Source organism: Apodemus sylvaticus, chromosome 16 (genome assembly GCF_947179515.1).
Source record: "Apodemus sylvaticus chromosome 16, mApoSyl1.1, whole genome shotgun sequence".
Classification (NCBI taxonomy): Eukaryota; Metazoa; Chordata; class Mammalia; order Rodentia; family Muridae; genus Apodemus; species Apodemus sylvaticus.
Window position 1 is genome coordinate 11614973 of NC_067487.1, and position 19349 is coordinate 11634321.

A 19349-nucleotide genomic window follows, 5' to 3' on the forward strand; every position below is an offset into this window, starting at 1 on the left:
AAGTGAAGCTACGAGTTCGCACGTTGTAAAGATCACTTTATTAGGTTGACTAGTCAGAGCTGTAAGAACTGAGTGTCAACACTTCGCTAGGGGGGTTGATTATACACATAGGGACACTGATCTTCCTGGCTTTATACATCTTAACGCTTCAGTTGCCAACATAAGACCATATCTGAGAATTTAGCTGGTCCCTGAATTGCCCCCAGACTCCCCTAATTATTAGTTATGCTATCATGTAGTGTAGGAGATGGTGTTTAATTATTCAGGCAGATGTGGGTAACCGTGCAGTTAGATGTGCTTGTTCAGCCATTCGATGAGGTTCCTCCTTGCCTCCTCGATGTAGGGCTTGTCAGCAGGGGAGCAGTCTTCTCTCTTCCGGTGCACAAAGCCATGAGTTTGCCCAGAAAATGTCTTAACCTGGTAATTCACTATGCAGTGTTCTTTAAGCTTCTGGATCAGTGTAGAAACCTAATACGGGGAGGGAGGGGGTGGATATAAAAATGTGAGGGTGATCCTAACCCTTCAGTAGCTTCCAATCCTTTTGGGGTTCTAGGTTCTGTTTTAAGCCAGGGTCTCTACAAAGCCCTAGGTGTCCTGGAACTTAAACCAGGCCTGCTTCCAACTTTGCTCCCAAGTGCTGGGACTGATGGCATGACCCCCCTCCCCCCCCCCCACATCCAGTTTCGTATTCTAGTGCAATGGCTGACAAAGTGAACAGGTTCCACAGCCCCTGAGTTGTCTCAACAGTTCCTGGCCATATTCAGGATATGCAGGGCAGCATAAAGATTCCCCCATACCAGTGCTAGAAGCTCCTGCTTTGCACCACAGCTGAGACCCAACATCTGCTGTGAGTTTAAAACACTGAGTCAAAATCACACCAGTCATGGTGGTGCACATGTTTAACCCCAGCAGTTGAGAGAGGCAGACCTCTGAGCCCAGCATGGTCCACGTAATGAGATCCTTGTCTGAAAAAGCTTCACCTGGCAGAGCACATTCTTGGCACGTGTGAAGTTTAAGTCCTCAGCAGCACAGGGCAGGATGGGCATTCAATATCTCTGCTCTACTGACCATCCTAGCTTAGCCAAGCACATTGAGACCATTGCCAATTTCCCTAATGGCTGTGGGGCTACTGGGGAGAAGCATTTTGCCCTAGCGATCAACCAGAGACTATGCACATGGGTGACTAGACCAGAAAAAGATCCAAATTAAAAGTTGGCCTGCTGTGTGTTACTATGGCACATAGTAAAACAAGCAAACCTTCGGCTGTCATTCTGAACAGATTCATTCTGGGTTCAAGCTCCATTAGTACATTTTCATCATTGGAAAACTGACTCATAAATTAATCTTTGAAACTTTCTCCAAGCATGTGCTATGCAGTTAGATATGAAAGGCTGCCTACTCACCTGCTCAAGTGGGATCACAACATCATTTTCTGCAAAAATAAACAACGTTGGGTTCTTCAAATTATAAACATCTTCAGAATCTCTGATGATACCTGGGAAGAGATGAGGGAGATTGACTTCTAGAGAAAGCTGCCTGGATTTGGTTTTGCAAAGTAAGCCATGTGGTTAGAGAACACTTCCACGTGTTAGGGTGGAGGTAGTGTACACTTTCATGTGCATGTGCACATGCGTGTGTAAGTGTGGAGGCCAGGTGTCTTAAATCACTGTCCGTTTTTGCCATAGGGTCTCATGGACCCTAGAGCTCAGGGATGTCCACAGCTGGCTGGCCTGTGAGCTTGAGGAACCCATTCGACTCCACTTGCCCAGACCTGAGGGGTTTGTTTGTTTGTTATTTTGGAGACAGGGATTCTCTGTATAGCCCTGGCTGCCCTGGAACTCACTCTGTAGACCAGGCTGGCCTTGAACTCAGAAATCCGCCTGCCTTTGCCTCTGCCTCCCAAAATGCTGGGATTACGGGCGTGCGCCACCACCGCCCAGCTCCCCAGCAGTTTCTATGCAGATGCTAGGGGTCTGAACTCAGTTCCCCATGGCCGTGCCTTAGCCGTCTTCCCAGATGTTAGTTTGTTATTTTTAGCAATCCCACAGAAGCCTGGCCTGTGAGATTCGGAGGAAGTGCAACCGATGTAGCCAGATCTTTCTACTCTGCATCCTGTTCAGCAGGAACCAGCCAATAAACCTGATGCTGTTCCCGCTTGAGACGGCTTTATACTTCAGGTCATAATTTTCAAACCACCACTCTAGAAGTTTCTACACCTGTCCCAAATGTTCAATGAACTAGACAGTTTTATAAGAGCAGCCACTGGACCAAGTTATTATTCAAACAGGACCCAACCCCAAAGATGCAGTGTCTGCTCTACAGGTTACTGTATACATTTCTGTTGTCGGCTTGTCTGAACATCCTAAAGGTTCATTTGTGCTCAGGGCAGCCCACCTGAAGTCCATGGACTGCTGGGAGAGTGGGCAGGAGTGAGATGACTCACTTGCCACACAAGCCTAGGGACCAGAGCTTGATCCGGAACCCACATCAAGTTGTTCTCTGGCTCCCACACAGGCAGTGCTGTGTGCAGCCACCACATACACAGACAATGATTTTAAACCATGAAAAACAACTTCCCCCCTGCTTCCTGCCACCGTGAGAGCAAAGCTAAATAACACACAGTGTCTCTCCTCCCTGTTACTCCTCTCCAGAAGACAGCGAGCCACAGACGGGACATCAGCACTCCCTGCACAACTCTGACAAAGCCAGCTAGGTCTGGACATTCAGTGCATGTCTCTAACCCAGTTCCTACCATAACCTGCCACTCACAGGCTGCACAAGAGCAGCCAGCAGGGGGCGCTAGAACGGCATGCATCCAGGTCCACCTTTCAATTCACCCAAAGAACCCCGCTGGCCTGCCGATTGGCTGGCCTCTGACTAGTGATTGATTGCATTTGTTTTGTTGTGTGAGTCTAGCTCTCACTATGTAGCTCGCGCTGGTCAGAAATTTTCAGTCCTGCTTCAGCCTCCCAAGTACTGGGGTTTCAAGTGTGTGTTCCATGTCTCAACTTTATTTCCTTTTGTGTAAGAAAATATTTTGGGTTTTTTTTTTCTTAGTGCTAATAGAAGACGAAATGCCATGTCAAAGCGTTCAGGCTCCAGATAGAAGCAGCGTGTGTGTGAATGTGTAACTTTGAAACTGCGGTCAGCCTTCTTATATTTGTCTTTGATATATTTTAGTCTGGATGCTTTTGAATTGCACATTCAGCGTGCTGTTTCTGGGAACAGACAAAGGGTTCGTATCTCATAGTTAAAACAACTTTGTTTCCTGTTGGCCAAAAGGTAAATGTTGGGGCTGAAGAGATGGCTCCCCAGGTAGGAGTGCCGGCTCCTCTTCCAGAGGGCCCAGATTCAAGTCCCAGCACCCACGTGGTGACTCACAACCATAACCATAGAGGTTATGCCCTCTTCTGGCCTCTGGAAGCACCAGACACACACGTGGGCATAGACACACATGCCCATACAATTTCTTTAAAATCCGCTAATTAAAAAGAAAGTTGTTTGTAGTTTGCTTTCTGTGTGTGTGTGTGTGTGTGTGTGTGTGTGTGTGTGCCTGTGTATATGCATGCATGCATGCACTGGTGCACAGGTGTAGATACACATGAGAAATCAGAAGACAACCTTGGCCGTGTTCCTAAGGAACCTTTCCACCTAGATTTTTGGGACAGGATCTCAAAAATCTTATCAAGGATTAAGACAGGAACTCATCAAGTAGCCTAGGCAAAGTGCCCAGGGAAGCCCAAAATATCACCCATTTCTTTCTCCCTTAACATAAGTTCTGGGGACCAAATTCAGCAACTCATGCTTGCAAGACAAGAACTATACAGACAGAGCCATCTCCCCAGCTCTATTTTTAGATTCTGAAAACCATGCTAAGCTGGTTTACCTCACGCTGTTGGGTTTTGTATTGCAGTGTGTGGGAGAAGCCTGTCACTCAACCATCCCTGAGTAAAATGTGCTGGGCACTTACCATAGACAGACACCCCCGCCCTGACTTCCGGGTATGTCATCATCACATGGTGCACCACAATACCCCCCCAGCAGAAGCCCACAATGCCAATCTTCTGGGCATGACACTGTTGTCTCAGATACCTCAAGACAGCATCAACCTCTCTAGAACAGAAAAAAAAAAAAAAAGGCATTGCAGACAGCTGACAGGGCTGACCCTCAGGGTTGCTGGTACCTGGACTGTCTCAATGAAAAGTACCTGACGTCTGTGATTTTTTTTTTTTTTTTTTTTTTTTTTTTTTTTGGTGGTGGTAAGAACCGGAATTCCTAGAAAGAAGCTGCGACTTCAAGGCTGACTGACTGCTTAGAACTCAGTGGCTGTAAGGAGTCTGGGATGTCGCAGGTCTGGAACAAGATCCCAGTTCCTCTTGAGCTGCCTTTAGCCCATTAGTGAGCCATTCTTTGCCCGCCTCTGTGTTGTCTCTAACTCTTGTAATTAGCAGATAAAGTTGAACCTATCATCCTGATAAGTAGATAAAAGAAAAAAATCTTTGGAATGTGTCAATTCAACAAAACTGTATACTCCACCAATCAAAGAGTTAGTAAAGCATGCTATCAGATAGCATCTGGGTTGTTTTTGTTTTGTTTTTTTAAGTTTTATTTATTTATTATTTATATAAGTACACTGTTGCTGTCTTCAGACACACCAGAAAGGGGCATCTGATTACATTACAGATGGTTGTGAGTCACGATGTGGTTGCTGGGAATTGAACTCAGGACCTCTGGAAGAGCAGTCGCTGCTCTTAACCACTGAGCCATCTCTTCAGGCCCCAGCATCTGGGTCTTATACCTGAGATTATGCTGCAACCACCTAATCAATGTTTCCACCAATGTCTTTGGAAAGTGTCTTGATTTCGAATCTATCTTTGTTCTGTTACTATTTTTTTAAAAAAAAAAATGGTACTGCTTCCATGGTGGAATGTAGAACTGGGGGTAAACTAACTCTCTGTGGCTTATACCTGACCAATCAGAAAAGAGCAGGCTCCTCATCAGAATGCTGGGTTCTCAGGATGGACTACAGAGCCAGTGGGGGTGGGGTGGAGGAGGATGCTCTCCGGGTTGCTGGGAGAGAGGCTATGACCAGTGGGCTGCCTCTGAGGTGAGGGCTTTCCCGAGGATGAAGCCAGCAAACAGGAAGTGAGGCTGAGCTCTGATGGACGCAAGAGAGCTGGGCCGATTCCCACTTGACCCCAAACTACTTTCGCTGGTTCTGTAAACCAATAGCCCTTTCAACTGCTGGTCCACTTGGGATAGATGCTCTATCACTTGCCACCAAGCACCTAGGTGGACGCAGGACGCATGGCTTCTAAGGGAAGTGCGTGGCTGTGCTTGCTGGGGAAGTGGGGCAAAGGCTACACATCAGCCTCCATCCTCAGCTCACACAGTGTGCTGTACCAAAACTCTTTGCCATCATGCTGTTGGAAGGACTTCATCTAGAGCCAAGTGAAGTCATTCAGAGGGAGGGAGGGAGGGGCCAGGCGGGAGGGAATGAGGGAATTCAGGTTGTCTGCCCCCTCCCTGGGCTACATCAAGCACAAAACCAATCCTCTTGCAAACTTACCGATTGACTTTTCTGGCATCTCTTGATTTCAGCCACTCAGGGAAGGTGGACCAGTCACCAGCTGGGTCCCATGGCTCTTGGCCCGCAAAGAAATCTGGGACAATAGTTCTGTAAAATATGGGCGCGAATCAACCTTTAAGTCACCTGGACTCAATGTCCTGGTTCATTAAATGCCTTGTCGGGTTGCCAGTTCTAGGCAGAGGTAAGGGAACGCCTTGGCCACGAAGGCCACTCTTGATTGCAACAGAGGTCATCTGCTGCCGGCCGGATTGCATCAGATTCCACAACTGCAAGGACGCAGCTTCCAGCAGCGTCCACGGGACCCTGCTCCAGCAAGTGAGAGGACCCTCAGCAGGGACACTTCTCAAGAGACATCGCAGTGCAGAAGGAGGGAAAACTGGACCCCAAGGGCAAAGGTTGTGTCCTGTCAAAGGTCCTTCCTGCCTCGATGGAGTTAGTTGATCCACTCAGCCAGCCCAGGACTTTCTTGGTCTTAAACACTAGCTTTGGCCAAAGGGCATCCCTGAGGACTATGAGGGCGCACTAGTCACTGACCAAGCAATGTGGTCCACCCTCTGCACAAGCTGCCAAACAGTCTCCTGCCCCAAGAGTAAGGTCCACGGCAGGTTCTAGAACAGGCTACGGGAAGAGTAAACAAAGTGAAGGCTAACACCTGACATTGTCCTTTGACCTCTAAGTGCTCACAGCGGTGAACACGAACCTTCAATCATACACACATACGTATGTCATTGTATACACACGCAAATCATATAAAGGATCAAACGATCGATCACCCAACCGTGGACAACTCAGAGTTTGGAAACCACGGACGTTACTAATCCTACTAACTTACTTACCCTCGGGCAATCTGAGTCTTGGCAGTACAGCAGAGAGGCTGGTCTCTTGAAACACAGCCACGGGGAACACTTTACTTTGGGAGCCTGTGGCCCTAGCTCCGTCCACCCTGACTCAGCTTCTAGAAGAACAGCATGATTCCAGTGTGCAGTCCTGCCTCTGTCCTCCCAAGACAAGCTCCTCTGCTGCAAAGGGAGCAGAGCCCCAAGGCCCTGCCTGACGGGCCAGGCTGAGATCTCAGTACACCTCGTACTGTAGAGAGCACTTGACAAGTAACTGGTCGCTTTTGTCGTTCACACTTTTTAAAAATGTATGTACTTTTAGGAGTGTCTGTCTGCATGTACTCTGTGTACTGTGTAAATACCTGGTACCTGCAGAGACCTGAAGATGGTGTCAGATGCCCTGTACCTAGTTACAGATGGCTGTGAGCTGCCACGTGTGCTGTCTGAACCAAACCTGGGTTCTCTGACAAGTCTTCAAGTACTTATAACCTGAGCCATCACTTCCGCCCCTGGGTTCACATTCTCGACCAGACAGACAGAAGTATGGACTGTCCAGCCTCAGATGGCTTGGGGGCAAGTCAATGAATATCGTGAACTGGCCAGAGCCTCAGAAGGCCTAGTTATCTCTCTGCCTGTGTTATATATCCTCCCAGGACCTAAGGACTCTCCTGCTACAACAGGCACTTCCCGTTCACCCAGAGCAACTGAGAACCTCTGTCTTCAAGCCTTGACTTCCCAATCTGCAATATGGGGATGATAATATCCATCCCTCCCAGGGCTGCTGGAAGGGGGGAGTCCCTGTCCCTGTTGGCTATTATAGGTATATTTAGAGACTTCACCCAGGAAATGGTCCCACTCTCTGTAGGGCTGGGTACCCTGGGGACCTGAGGCCCTGGGATTCTGTTGGGAAGAGTTGGCTGTACAAGGTGAGAATTAAATTTCAAAGGACAATTCCCACTTCCCACCACTGATCACCAAGATAACAAAATAATGTAAATGAGAATGTAACTCAAACTGTGTTGGGCTTTTGGTTTTGTCTTTCTGAAGCGAACAAAATGGACCACAGAAATCCACATGCATTTAAGCAAAGAGCAGAACGTCATACATACGTGTATCCATTTCCAGCAATCATGTCGGCCATATATCTGGTGTTGGGTAGCTGCCAGCCAAATATGTCCTGGACAACAATCACGGCTTTGCCTGCATCCACGGGGGACCGGGTGACATACGCCTTGATGTGCTCAACTTGAACTTCCTGGCCCATGCCACCATACTCTAGCTTGTGACCGATGTCACATGGGCAAGGGTTAGCTTCGTTAGCCATTGGGGTCTTGACGTCAAGCTACAGAGGGAATGAAATATTCATCACATGCTGAGTGGTTCAGATCTAAGGATAATCTATGTTAAATAAACTCTAAATGAACTCAGTGGTGTGACGGCTAACGTCGATCAAACTGGAAATGTAGCTCAGTTCTAAAGCACTCACCCAGGATGCATAAAGCCTGGAATTAGATGCCCAGGACTTCATAAACCAGGTGTGGTGTTGCACACCTGTAAAACCAATGATGTCAGGCAAGCACAGGAAATAGTTTAGCAACTTAGGACTCCACTTGGGTTGAGCTATGCACACCTCTCCTCTCTCTCTCTCTCTCTCTCTCTCTCTCTCTCTCTCACCCCCTTCTCTCTAAGATTTATTGATTTTATTTATATGAGCACACTGTAGCTGTCTTCAGATTCACCAGAAGAGGGCATTGGATCCCATTACAAATGGCTGTGAGCCATCATGTAGTTGCTGGGAATTGAACTCAGGACCTTTGGAAGAGCAGTCAGTGCTCTTAACCTCTGAGCCATCTCTCCAGCCCCACACATCTGTTCTAATAACATACCCAGCAGCCTAAAACCTTACCTGTGCATACTATGCATACACACCCTCTCTGAACAATGCCCATAGCAACCCTGTTAACACCTAGGCCTCCCCCTGGCATCAGGCTATAGATGCAACCCCTCAGAAAAATGGAATACGTTTCCCCTCTCCTTAACAATCATCAACCTTAGGTTCTAGTCAGTCGTGCTCCAGCTGTGTCACAGTAGGAGGGGATGATCTTGTTTTAACTGGTTTGGGGGGCCGTTGGCAGTAAGGTAAACTGTATCCTCTAAATGAACTTAGAAAGAATCCTCTATTTGCCATCTTGTGCCTATTCATAATTGAGCATACATGTGATTAAAATCAGGTGCATTATAGGAAGGGACTTGCACAATAAAGAAAAGATCATATAGCTTAATAGAGAAAACAAAAACAAAAGCAAACAAACAAAAAACATGGGTATAGGCGCCCAATCCCCATCACTCGGGAAGCAAGGCAGGTAGAGCTCTGCAAGTTTGAGGCTAGCCTGATCTACATAGTTCCAGAACAGCAAGAGCAACACAGTAAGACTCTCGTTTCCAAAACAAAACACAAAATGAAAACCACCCAAATCATCCCCCTATTAACCAAACTCTCTTCTCAAACTCCACAAACAGAAGGCCCAGCCGTAACCAGGGTCCTTAGGGCCCTTTCCAGCCCTATGCCCTGCTGTCTGTCACCCTTGATGGTGGATCTGACCCGTTCTGTTACCTTGCTTTGTTTAAATAACATGCCCTTGATACTTGGAGATTGTGGGAACCTTGAATAAGAGACAGAGAGTCTGAAAAACGAAGGCCCTGACCAGCATTTGGGAGATAGAGGCAGGAAGATGAGAAGTTTAAGGTTATCATCAGCTACATAGCAAATTTGAGGACAGCTTGGACTGTGTGTGAGAGAAACCCTGTCTCAAAAATAGCTAGCTAAATACGATAAGCGCATAATAAAAACTCCAAAGCTTTGCAAATCAGTTATCCTGGAAACAGTACATTGAACGGTCTGTAGATCGACAGAATGGACTGCGGAGAACTCTCCAGTCTACACTGTGTGTGTTCAGGAGGACAGAATGGACTGCAGAGAACTCTCCAGTGTACACTGTGTGTGTTCAGGAGGACAGAATGGACTGCAGAGAACTCTCCAGTCTACACTGTGTGTGTTCAGGAGGACAGAGTGAAAATGAGCTCAGCTTCAAGAAGAAAGAGTGCAGACTTTCTGTGAGTCCACGTATGCTGCTGTAACAAGAGACGACAACTCGAAAGCAACCTCATAGTCCTGAAGGCTGTGGACAGAGAAGCCCACAACCAAAGCAGCAGAGCGGCTGACTGCTGTCCGCAGCAGGAACTCTTCCTGACCCACAGATGTCACCTCCTCCCTGTCCCCTCTCGTGGTAGGATCAGACAGTCAGTTCTCTGGATGCTCTGGTGGTGGCAGCAGCGGCTGCTGCGGTGCACGCCTGGTAATCCCAGCACTCTGGGAGGCAGAGGCAGGCGGATTTCTGAGTTCGAGGCCAGCCTGGTCTACAGAGTGAGTTCCAGGACAGCCAGGGCTACACAGAGAAACCCCGTCTTGAAAAAAACCAAATCCAAAAAACAAACAAAAAAACCCAAGATCCTAAGATGAGCTGAGCCCTTGTGACCTTTTCTCTCCCACAGACCCCATCTCCTGATAGCTCTGCTTTCTGGATTATGGTTGATTCTGTGTAGTTACTTTGGAAGTACATGCACATTCAGATCTAACAAATCCTTCAAAGAGATGAATAGAAGAAACTAAAGGAATTAAACTCTGACTTCTGGAAGAGTTTTAAACCAGGCTCATATACAGCCAAGATGTGACAGAGAGAAAGAGAGAGAGAGAGAGAGAGAGAGAGAGAGAGAGAGAGAGCACAAAGGTATAAAGTGAGGGTGTGCAGAAGGGAACAGTAGAGAAGGAAGACAAAAATAAATTTTAAAAAATACTTAAAAGGCGTCTAGCACCTGAAGAATGTTACCCAAGGTTGTCTTCTGGCCTCTCCATGCATGTATACACATGTGCACACATATCCCATACACATGTACACCCACCCACCCATATACACATGCTCAAAGAAAGAAAAAACATAAAATAAAAAAAATTTTGAAAAACCATAAACCATCTGAGATTAGTGGTGAGATTCCACGGAACCAAGCAGAGTGAAAAGCACAGGAGAGAGGCAGCCGTGGCGACCCACAGGTGGATCTGTGTGAGTTTGAGGCTAGCCTGGTCTACAGTTCAAGTTCTAGGACAGACAGGGCTGTTACACAGAGAAAGCATGTCTCAGAAAACAAACAAAAACACCACACATCGGGGACTGCGTCCCAAGGCAGACCACGAGGGACCGGGTTTTCTTCATTTGTTGATTGAACTAAGAACTAAGGATCAGGGGGAGGAAAAGCCAGGAGGGAAGCATCCTGCATCCCCAGGCGCTGTGTCCAGCGGGGTCCTGGAGTAGGGAGCAGGTGTCAGGTGGGCAGAAAGGCACAGCAGGCACTGTGAGGTCATCCTAGAGGCCAACAAGACATGGCACAGTTGACCGGTTGATCCACGTGGGAAGGACAGACTGTCCAAGGAAGGAGCAACAGAAGCCACACAGAGAGAAAACAAGTCGTTGAGAGCCTGTCCCAGCACAGCAAAGACATATCCCAAGCCTCGAAATCCAAGTAAAGAACTCAGAATTAGCCTGTTCCATGCACGCGCAGGAGAATACCTTTCCTTTAACACGGAACTACAACAAAGTTTCTTTTTTCTTTTCTTTTTTCTTTCTTTCTTTCTTTTTTTCTTTCTTTCTTTCTTTCTTTCTTTCTTTCTTTCTTTCTTTCTTTCTTTCTTTCTTTCTTTCTTTCTTTTTTGGTTTTTCGAGAGACAGGGTTTCTCTGTATAGCCCTGGCTGTCCTGGAACTCACTCTGTAGACCAGGCTGTCCTCGAACTCAGAAATCCACCTGCCCCTGCCTCCCAGAGTGCTGGGATTAAAGGCGTGGAACACCACCATCCGGCTACAATGGAGTTTCTTAAATGAGACTCCAAAGTCAAAAACGTCAAGGGCAAGATTAGTCCAATTTACTTTAACCAACTGTGAAGGAAAAAAAAAAAAGCAGGGCTGGAGAGATGACTCAGCAGTTAAAATCTCTTACTGCTCTTGCAGAGGACCTGGGTTCAGTTCCCAGAACTTACATTAGCTGGTCTGTAACTCCACTTCCAGGGGATCTGAAGCCTTCTCTCTGATCCTTGAAGCACCAACACAATGTTTCATAAACTTATAAACACAATGCTTGTAAACTTATGCAGGCGCACAATACACATAGATATAATAAAAAAAATTTTAAATGAAAAAAAAAAGCCAAGAAATGGTAGCGCACACTTTTAATACTGGCACGTGGGACACAGAGGTGGGCAGATCTCTGTGAGTTCAAGGGCAGCCTGGTCTACAGAGCAAGTTCCAGGACAGCCCATGCTACACAGAGAAACCCTGTCTCAAATGAGAGGGGCGGGAGGAGGGAGAGAGAGAGAACTACAAAAATGAGTGGATATTTAAAGATAAGGAGACTGCTATTAAGATGGGTGAGGGAGAGGGATAGGTGCTATGTGGCAGAGTCCTATCTTTCAAAGACAAAGAACATCTGTACAGATGAAGTGACAAGATGTTTGGGACTTGTCACTCAGTGTAGTGGGGTGAGGAGGGGGAGATGAGTTTTCAGTGAGTTCAAGGAAGCCCTAGTCTCTCTGTGTGGATACCCTTGAGCTTGTTCACAAGTTTTTAAGTGTTCACTATAAAGAAGACAATAACGTTTCTAAGGAATAATCAGAATGAATAACAAGATTGAAAGGCAAAGGGCGTGGTATACACGCCTTAAACCCCAGCACTCAGGAGGCACAAGCAAGCAGATAATCTTGAGTTGGAGGCCAGCCTGGGTTACATAGTAACTCCCACACCAATCATAGTAACTCCCACACCAATCTGGGCTATATAGTAAGATGCTGTCTGAAAAAGATTTTAAAGGCTCCATAAAAGCTAGATGTGTGTCCTGTAGAGAGTCACAGGGACCTGTGCACACTACCACACATTAGTGAAGAAACTACATTCTCAATGGCACTCGTGGTAACAACAGTTGGACACAATGTAACTATACACCAAAAAGAACATGCTTGTTGTTTTCCCCTTTTTTAGAAAGGGTTTCTCCATGTAGACCAGGCTGGCCTCAAACTCTAGGATCTGCCTGCCTGATTCTGAGTTTGGAATTAGACATGTGCTCCACTGCACTGGGCTCAGTTGTGAGTTTGCCTCTCCTGAGTTCTGGAATTAGAGATGTGCACCACTGCACTGGGCTCAGTAGAGTTTTGTTTCATTGTTGTAGCTTGAAATGTGTCCTTTCCAAATACAGATATGTTCAGTCCCTGATTTTAGTCTCTGAATGTGACCTTAATTAAAACTACAGTCCCAGCAGATGCATCCCACCAAGTGGGGTTGGCGCTCGCCAGTAGGTGAGCCCATCACAAGGATAGAGCGATCTGTACTTGCATAAAGACCTTCGTGAGAGACCGCATAAAGAGGCAGACCACTGAAGGCACGAGGAGCTGAGGGAGATTGCAGGATTCTCTCCTACATGCTTCAGAGGGAAGATAGCTTTGTTGGACTTCTCACTTCCAGAACTCCAGAGAATAAATATAGCGGTGCCAGTGGGAAGTCTAAGCTCTCCCTAGATGGGTTTATGCTATGTTCCCCTAAAATCTTTCTTTTTTTGTTTTGTGTAAGGACATCTCAGTCCAAGATGGCCTTAAATTCACTCGGTAGCCAAGGATGGCCTTGAACTTGTGGCTTTCCAGTCTGAGATTCCCAGCTGCTCAGAATGCAGACACACACCACCAGGGCTGGCTCTAAATGCTTTCAATTTGTATATAGCACAAAAGGTAAATGAGATATAATGGCAAATGTCTTAATCCCAGCACTCAGGAAGCAAAGGCAGGAGGATCCCTGTGACTGTAAGACCAACCTGATCTAAATAGTGAGCTGTAGGACAAGCAGAGCTACGTAATGAGACCCTGTCTCAAAACGGGGGCTGAGGGGGTAGGGGGCTCAGGGGTGGGAGAGGATATACATCGATATTAGGCTATATATCAATCAGTGGTTCTCAACTTTTCTAATGCTGTAACATTTTAATACAGTTCATGTTGTGGGGTCCCAACCACAAAATTATTTCATTGTTACTTCATAACTGCAATTTTGTTACTGTTATATATAAATTGTAATGTTAAGTATCTATATACAGGATATCTGATCTGCAGCCTCCATGGGGTCCTGACCCACAGGTTACCACCTCTGGGCTATATGTTGAGCTGATAAAGTGAGTGGGTGTTAATTAATTTACTACATTCTACTGAATATTCTCTGTGTTTCAGATTTACAGAGGGAAAGTGAGAGTTTTAAGAGAATAGAAATTGGGCTGGAGAGATGGCTCAGTGGTTAAGAGCACAGACTGCTCTTCCAGAGGTCCTGAGTTTAATTTCTAGAAACCACATGGTGGCTCACAACCATCTGTAATGGGATCTGATGCCCTCTTCTGGTGTGTCTGAAGACAGTGACAGTGTTTTTACATATATAAAATAAGTAAATCTTAGAGAGAAAGAGAGAGAGAGAGAGAGAGAGAGAGAGAGAGAGAGAGAGAGAGAGAGAGAGAGAGAAGAAGAAGAAGAAGAAGAAGAAGAAGAAGAAGAAGAAGAAGAAGAAGAAGAAGAAGAAGATTAAGAAGTTATTCCAGCAGTCAGGCAGTGGTGGCACACAACTTGGGAGTCAGAGGCAGGCAGATTACTAAGTTCGAGGTCAATTGGTCTACAGAGTGAGTTCCAGGACAGTCAGGGCTACACAGTCTCAAAAAACTAAAAAAGAAAAAAAAAGTTATTCAGCCAAGCAGATAAGTACTTTCCTTAGTTTTTATGAGCTCCTTACAGAATGATTACCTGTTAGACATGTCACAAGAGACCAGCATCAAGTCCATCCCATGCCCATCGCTGCCCAGGGCTGAGAAGAGAGTCCAAGGCCAGACACAGGATGCGTGCCTGTTATATCAGCCTTCTGCTGGCCAATGTCAACTTGATACAAGTCAGAGTTGTTTGAGAGAAGGGAACTTGAGAGAATGCCTCTATCAGATTGGCCTGTAGGCAAGTCTGTAGGGCATTTTCTTGACTGATTGGGGATGTGGGAAGGCCATGTCTGGGCAGGTGTAATGGCTGGTTTTTGAGTCAACACCACAAGTTAAAGTCATCAAAGAGGACATTAGAGCCAGATGTAAGGCATTTTTTCTCAATTAGGGATCAATGGTCGAGGACCCAGCTCATTGGGTGCTGTCAGCCCTGGGCCAGTGGTCCTAGATTCTATAAGAAAGCAAGCCAAGGGAAGCAAGTCCGTAAGCAGCATCCCTCAATGGCCTCTGCATCAGCTCTGCCTCCAGGATCCTCCCTGACTTTTTGTCAAGGTATTTTTGTTGTTGTTGTTGTTGTTGTTGCAGCAATAGAAAGTCTAAGACAATAGGGATCCTGGGGTGTAAGAGAAAGTTGCTCTTCCATGCACAGGCTTCTGCATTCTGCTTCTGAGCTTTTCTCTGCTTCAGCCTTCCATAGAAGCAAAGGACCTGAGCTCAGGCCCTCCAAAATGTCTACTGTGCTTCCTTTCCTAAGGCTTGGATTCCCATTCTTGGGTCTAACGTTTCCCCTTGAGCCCACATTCCTATGAACATGTCTTAGAAAAACCTCCTAAGATGACCAGTCTGCTCTGCCTGCCCCAGGCATTAGCGGGAGTGGGCAGACTCGAGGTAGTTTCTGTAACCACCTGGAGTCAGGCGAAGGCTACCTGCACTCTGCTCTGGGCAGAGGAGGAAAGTGAATCTTCCAAGAAAGAAAAAAGCAGGCAAGCAGGCGGCAGAGAAGGCAAAAAGAGCAGGCAGAAGAACGCTCCTCCATGCCTTCTGCTTCAGTTCCTGCTTTCAGGTTCCAACGGTGAGTTCCTGTCCTGACTTCCTTCCGTGATGGTTGTGGTGTGAACGTGTAAGTCAAACAAGCCTTCTGCCCTCCAACTAGCCCTCGGTCCTGGTGTCTTATCATACATAGAAATCAAACTAGGACAAGGATTACAAGTTGGCTTGGAAGCCAGCCTGGGCAAGCAACTGTGAGCGACCTATCTCGAAACAGGAGAAGAAAAAGAAAGACTGAACTGGCTCTGTGAGCTGTTCTCTTACCTTGACTCTGCTGGGAAGACCCAAGGGAGTCCAGGCACCCAAAGCTGCTGGCAACAGGCTCTTTGGACTTGAGCTCCAATTACAAAAGGAATTTTTTTATCCGAGAGAGCCAAATTTTTTCTCCCACGGAATGGGGTAGAGCCAACATAGGCCCAAGAATGCCACGTGTGGAAGGCTGGAGTCCTGCCCAGCTCTTCCACACGGTCGCAACCGCTGAGCCCAGCCTGTGAAGCAGGAGCCAAGTGTACTCTGGACAGGGCGGGCAATTTCTACCCACGGACTGGCCTGTGGGGGTTCAGGCTAAGATCGGGAACACACGCTTGACCTTTGGCAGCCCATGCTTTCTGGGTCTGCCTTCAGGATTTTTGCTTTTCCCCGTGACACATTTTCTAAAAGACAAGCTTCAGGATAAAGCAAAGGCCTCACTTCCATACAGACTAAAACAGGTCAATGGGCCCTGTGGCCCCTGAGGCTGAGTCTCCGGGATCAAATGACCAGAGTGGGAACAAACCATGGGACTCCAGGCCTCCCAGCTCAAGAGGAGCACGAGCACCTCTCAGTATTACCAGAGCAAACAAAGCACGAGGTGACATTTACATAAAGAACAACGAGGAAAGGCCCTGTGATACATCGTTAGTCAGGTGAAGAAAAGCCTAGAATGTTCCCCCAGGCCTTTGCTTTCCTACAGAGATAAGGAGGCAGTGCCAGAACACCCCTTCCTGTCCTTGCTTTCGTACATTCACTTAGAATAGTTTACACAATTCTTTCTAGAAGGCCGCCTTGTGGGAAGAACATCCTGTCCTCGATATCTCCATAGTTCACAGTAAGTTCCCACCTGGGGTGACAGGAGAGAAAGGGGGAGATACTGTACGAGTCCTCAGGAAGGTGAGAAGAAGGTCACACGGATACAAACTTTCTTCTCAATGGAAGCAGGAGCAGATTAATTTAGGACAGGCAGGACATTATTTGGAAATCTATCAGCCTATCAGTAACCCATGACCTACAAAGAATTGCAAAATTCAGAGCCATGGACTAGGGCCAGAGAGTGAACCGCAGAGGAAGGGCGCTCTTGAAGCGCTGTTTCTTCTGCACAGTATCAGGTCCTTCACAGGAGTGGCAGGGTTCCTGTCCCTCTCAAGTTGGGCCAGGCTCATTAACTGTGTGTTTGAGGCTACATACACCCTCAGCAGGTCCATAACCCCCCACTGGCAGAGCCTCCCAAAGCTAGGAAGTTCATTGTGGCACCATTGCCCTAAGCAGGACATCTTGGTAAGGACGTCTCTGGCCAGGGCCACAATGGCTACTGGCAGAAAGTGCTAGATTCCCCCATAATCCTTTATGGGAGACATTGCAAATATATAAATCACAGGCTTTCTCCTGTAGTAGGGCATTTGCTGCCCCTGCTGACCTGCCTCCCACTGGCAAACCTCTATAAATCACAAGGCAATGGAGCAGGTGGGCTGGGGTCGCTCAGCTGGTGGAGAGAGACCTGCAATCTGATCACTGAGGAGCTAACGGGTGAAAAGGTCAGCGTTGCCCTTGGCTCCACAGGGAGCTTGAGTGCAGCCTGAGCTCCTGGTGTAGGTGTGATGGGCAAATTTCAAGGGCTCCCTCACCTCCTCCAAGGGCTCCCTCACCTCCTCCAAGGGCTCCCTCACCTCCTCCAAGGGCTCCCTCTCCTCCTCCAAAGGCTCCCTCTCCTCCTCCAAGGGCTCCCTCTCCAACTCCAAGGGCTCCTCTCCTCCTCCAAGGGCTCCCTCACCTCCTCCAAGGGCTCCCTCACCTCCTCCAAGGGCTCCCTCACCTCCTTCAAGGGCTCCCTCTCCAACTCCAAGGGCTCCCTCACCTCCTCCAAGGGCTCCCTCTCCTCCTCCAAGGGCTCCCTCACCTCCTCCAAGGGCTCCCTCATCCCCTCCAAGGGTTTTCATGTCTCCTTTGTCATAGGCACCTCCCTGGGGTCTTCCCTTGCTGGATATAAGTCTGTACTTTCTGACATCTTTCTCGAGTCAGCCAGGACATCCGTCCCCTCTGTCCTGACTGCCACAACCCCTCCGCTGGTTACACCTGGATGAATGTTCGCCTTTTGAGGAAGACAGTCTTTAAGGAGCAGAACTCCATCCGGTTCCCTGCCCCCTGGAAGTCAGATACGGTAAGAAAGTATGTCTCGGAGTACGGGTTTCCTGATTTGAAGCTCTGAGAATTTGTGTAGCTCAGAAGTCAGAATACACAATGAAGTTGTCCAAAAGAAATAGAGAAAGAAAAAAAAAAAAAAAGACAAGCAAACAGGATTGCAGCAGGAAGTACCTGCAAAGAGGAATCAAAGTGTAGGGGCAAGTTTGATCTTGTGGAAAGCTGGCGTTCAAGAGGGAGGGGCTGGCGCTTTGCCAGGGTAAAGGTTGTAGAAACTTCACCGCACCTGATTTTGGGTCCTGCCCTGGAGAAAGTGAAGCAAGCTCCTAGCCTTGGGTAATTCTGCTGTCCCTCCTCCGAGTACGTAGTTTTTCTGACCATGTGTGCAGTTTGCATAAGGTCCCTGGTTTAGACCTCATTAGATAGAAAGCACACAGAGGCCTCTTTAAACATGTCCATCACTGCCCTGCCTGCCTTTGGCCTGTTCTCTCTGCTGCAGCACCGGCAGGCTGCCCCGTGTGTGCTGGGCTCGTCTGTTCTTACAACCTTGTTTTAAACTGGCTCTGGAAACAACAGGTGGCCTTCTCTGTCAGCAAGTGGATATAAACTGCAGGGCCAGTCTCTTTAGGGCCTGTGCCAGCCCCAGTGGCCATGGAGTAAAACCACACGGACTGTCTTGGCAAGATCGACACACCATCTAGGATGTCATATTCTTATATGACAGAACCCCTTTGCTTCTATCCACCCAGAACTGCTACCAGACATGGATACCGATTTTATTGCAAATATGCTCAGTTTGTTCATGGTTCAACCGGCATTAAAAAAAAAAAAAAAGATAGAATCAAAAGGCCCAGCCTAAAAATAGTATAGTTTAAAGGCAGGGAAGAAGGGTTCTTCTCAGGGAGGTGAGTTTGACTACAAGCTCTCAGCTGTTTTAAAAAGCTAACATCTGAATACCTACAGAAAAACTATACTCAGAAGCAAAGGGTGGTTCCCAGGGCTGGCTACGACCCTTGCCTTTTTGCCAGGATAATATATATGACAGTTCGTTTTTGGAAAATGAACCTGGAAGCTCCTCAAGTCTGCACCAGCAAAAGCCCTTTGCTTTCTTGCAAAACCCACGGGCAAGGGCCAGAAGGTTTGTCTGTCCCCAGCAACCGGCACCTACCTTGTCTAATGGTGAAGAGCAGGTCAGCAGGAGGCAGACGCCCTGGAGCTGACCGGGTAGGGAGGGACGTGCAGAAGAAGGGAGGAGTCTCGGTCTGCACCAAGGGAAGTGAAGTGGACGCGGTGACAGTGTCCAGCATTCCCGGGAAAAGCCGGGGGAGGGGCAGGTCCGCAAGAACCGCGAAGGGGCTGGGTGAAAGCGAGTGGTGATAGGTGGGAAACTGAGGCCCGAGCAGGCAGGGAGGGAGCCTGGCGAACTGCCCTGGGCCTGTCAGGCCTGGGAAGTGTACTTCTCTGCAGACAGTCACGATCGATTTGGCTATTTCAAGGAATAAGCTGCTACATTTGTGTACTCTCTTCACGTGACTTGGGTCGTTCGTCTGCGAGGAAGGAAAGTAGTGAAAGAAAATCTTGAGGAAAGAAGATGGCTTCCTCTCGTCCCAACCTTCCCCCCCACACGCTTAGGCAAGGGCGATGAAACCAT

At 47.6% G+C, this 19349-nt stretch overlaps 1 protein-coding gene across 2 annotated transcripts; it reads right to left on the bottom strand.

Annotated features, from left to right (window-relative positions):
* Window positions 1–19: 19 nt before the first annotated feature.
* On the bottom strand, window positions 20–18976 carry Cmbl (carboxymethylenebutenolidase homolog). 2 transcript variants are annotated; one of them, XM_052159377.1, is made up of 6 exons: window positions 18867–18976; window positions 7536–7768; window positions 5570–5677; window positions 3971–4113; window positions 1404–1495; window positions 20–468 (listed from the first exon to the last, which is right to left on the bottom strand). In XM_052159377.1, the coding sequence occupies exons 2-6, from the start codon at window positions 7748–7750 to the stop codon at window positions 289–291; spliced, it is 738 nt and encodes a 245-aa protein (XP_052015337.1). In that variant the 5' UTR covers window positions 7751–7768; window positions 18867–18976; the 3' UTR covers window positions 20–288. The 2 variants fall into 2 exon arrangements, with proteins under 2 accessions (XP_052015337.1, XP_052015338.1); XM_052159378.1 differs by lacking the exon at window positions 18867–18976 and adding an exon at window positions 15569–15638.
* Between the last annotated feature and the right edge of the window lie 373 nt (window positions 18977–19349).

Bases quoted from the DNA above. Each gene is read 5' to 3' on its own strand.
- Cmbl (XM_052159377.1), bottom strand. From the start codon at position 7,750: ATGGCTAACGAAGCTAACCCTTGCCCATGTGACATCGGTCACAAGCTA. The intron at 5,678-7,535 runs GTATGTATGACG...CATATTTTACAG, and splicing joins ATTGCTGGAAATGGATACAC to AACTATTGTCCCAGATTTCT. The intron at 4,114-5,569 runs GTAAGTTTGCAA...TTTCTGTTCTAG, and splicing joins GATGCCAGAAAAGTCAATCG to AGAGGTTGATGCTGTCTTGA.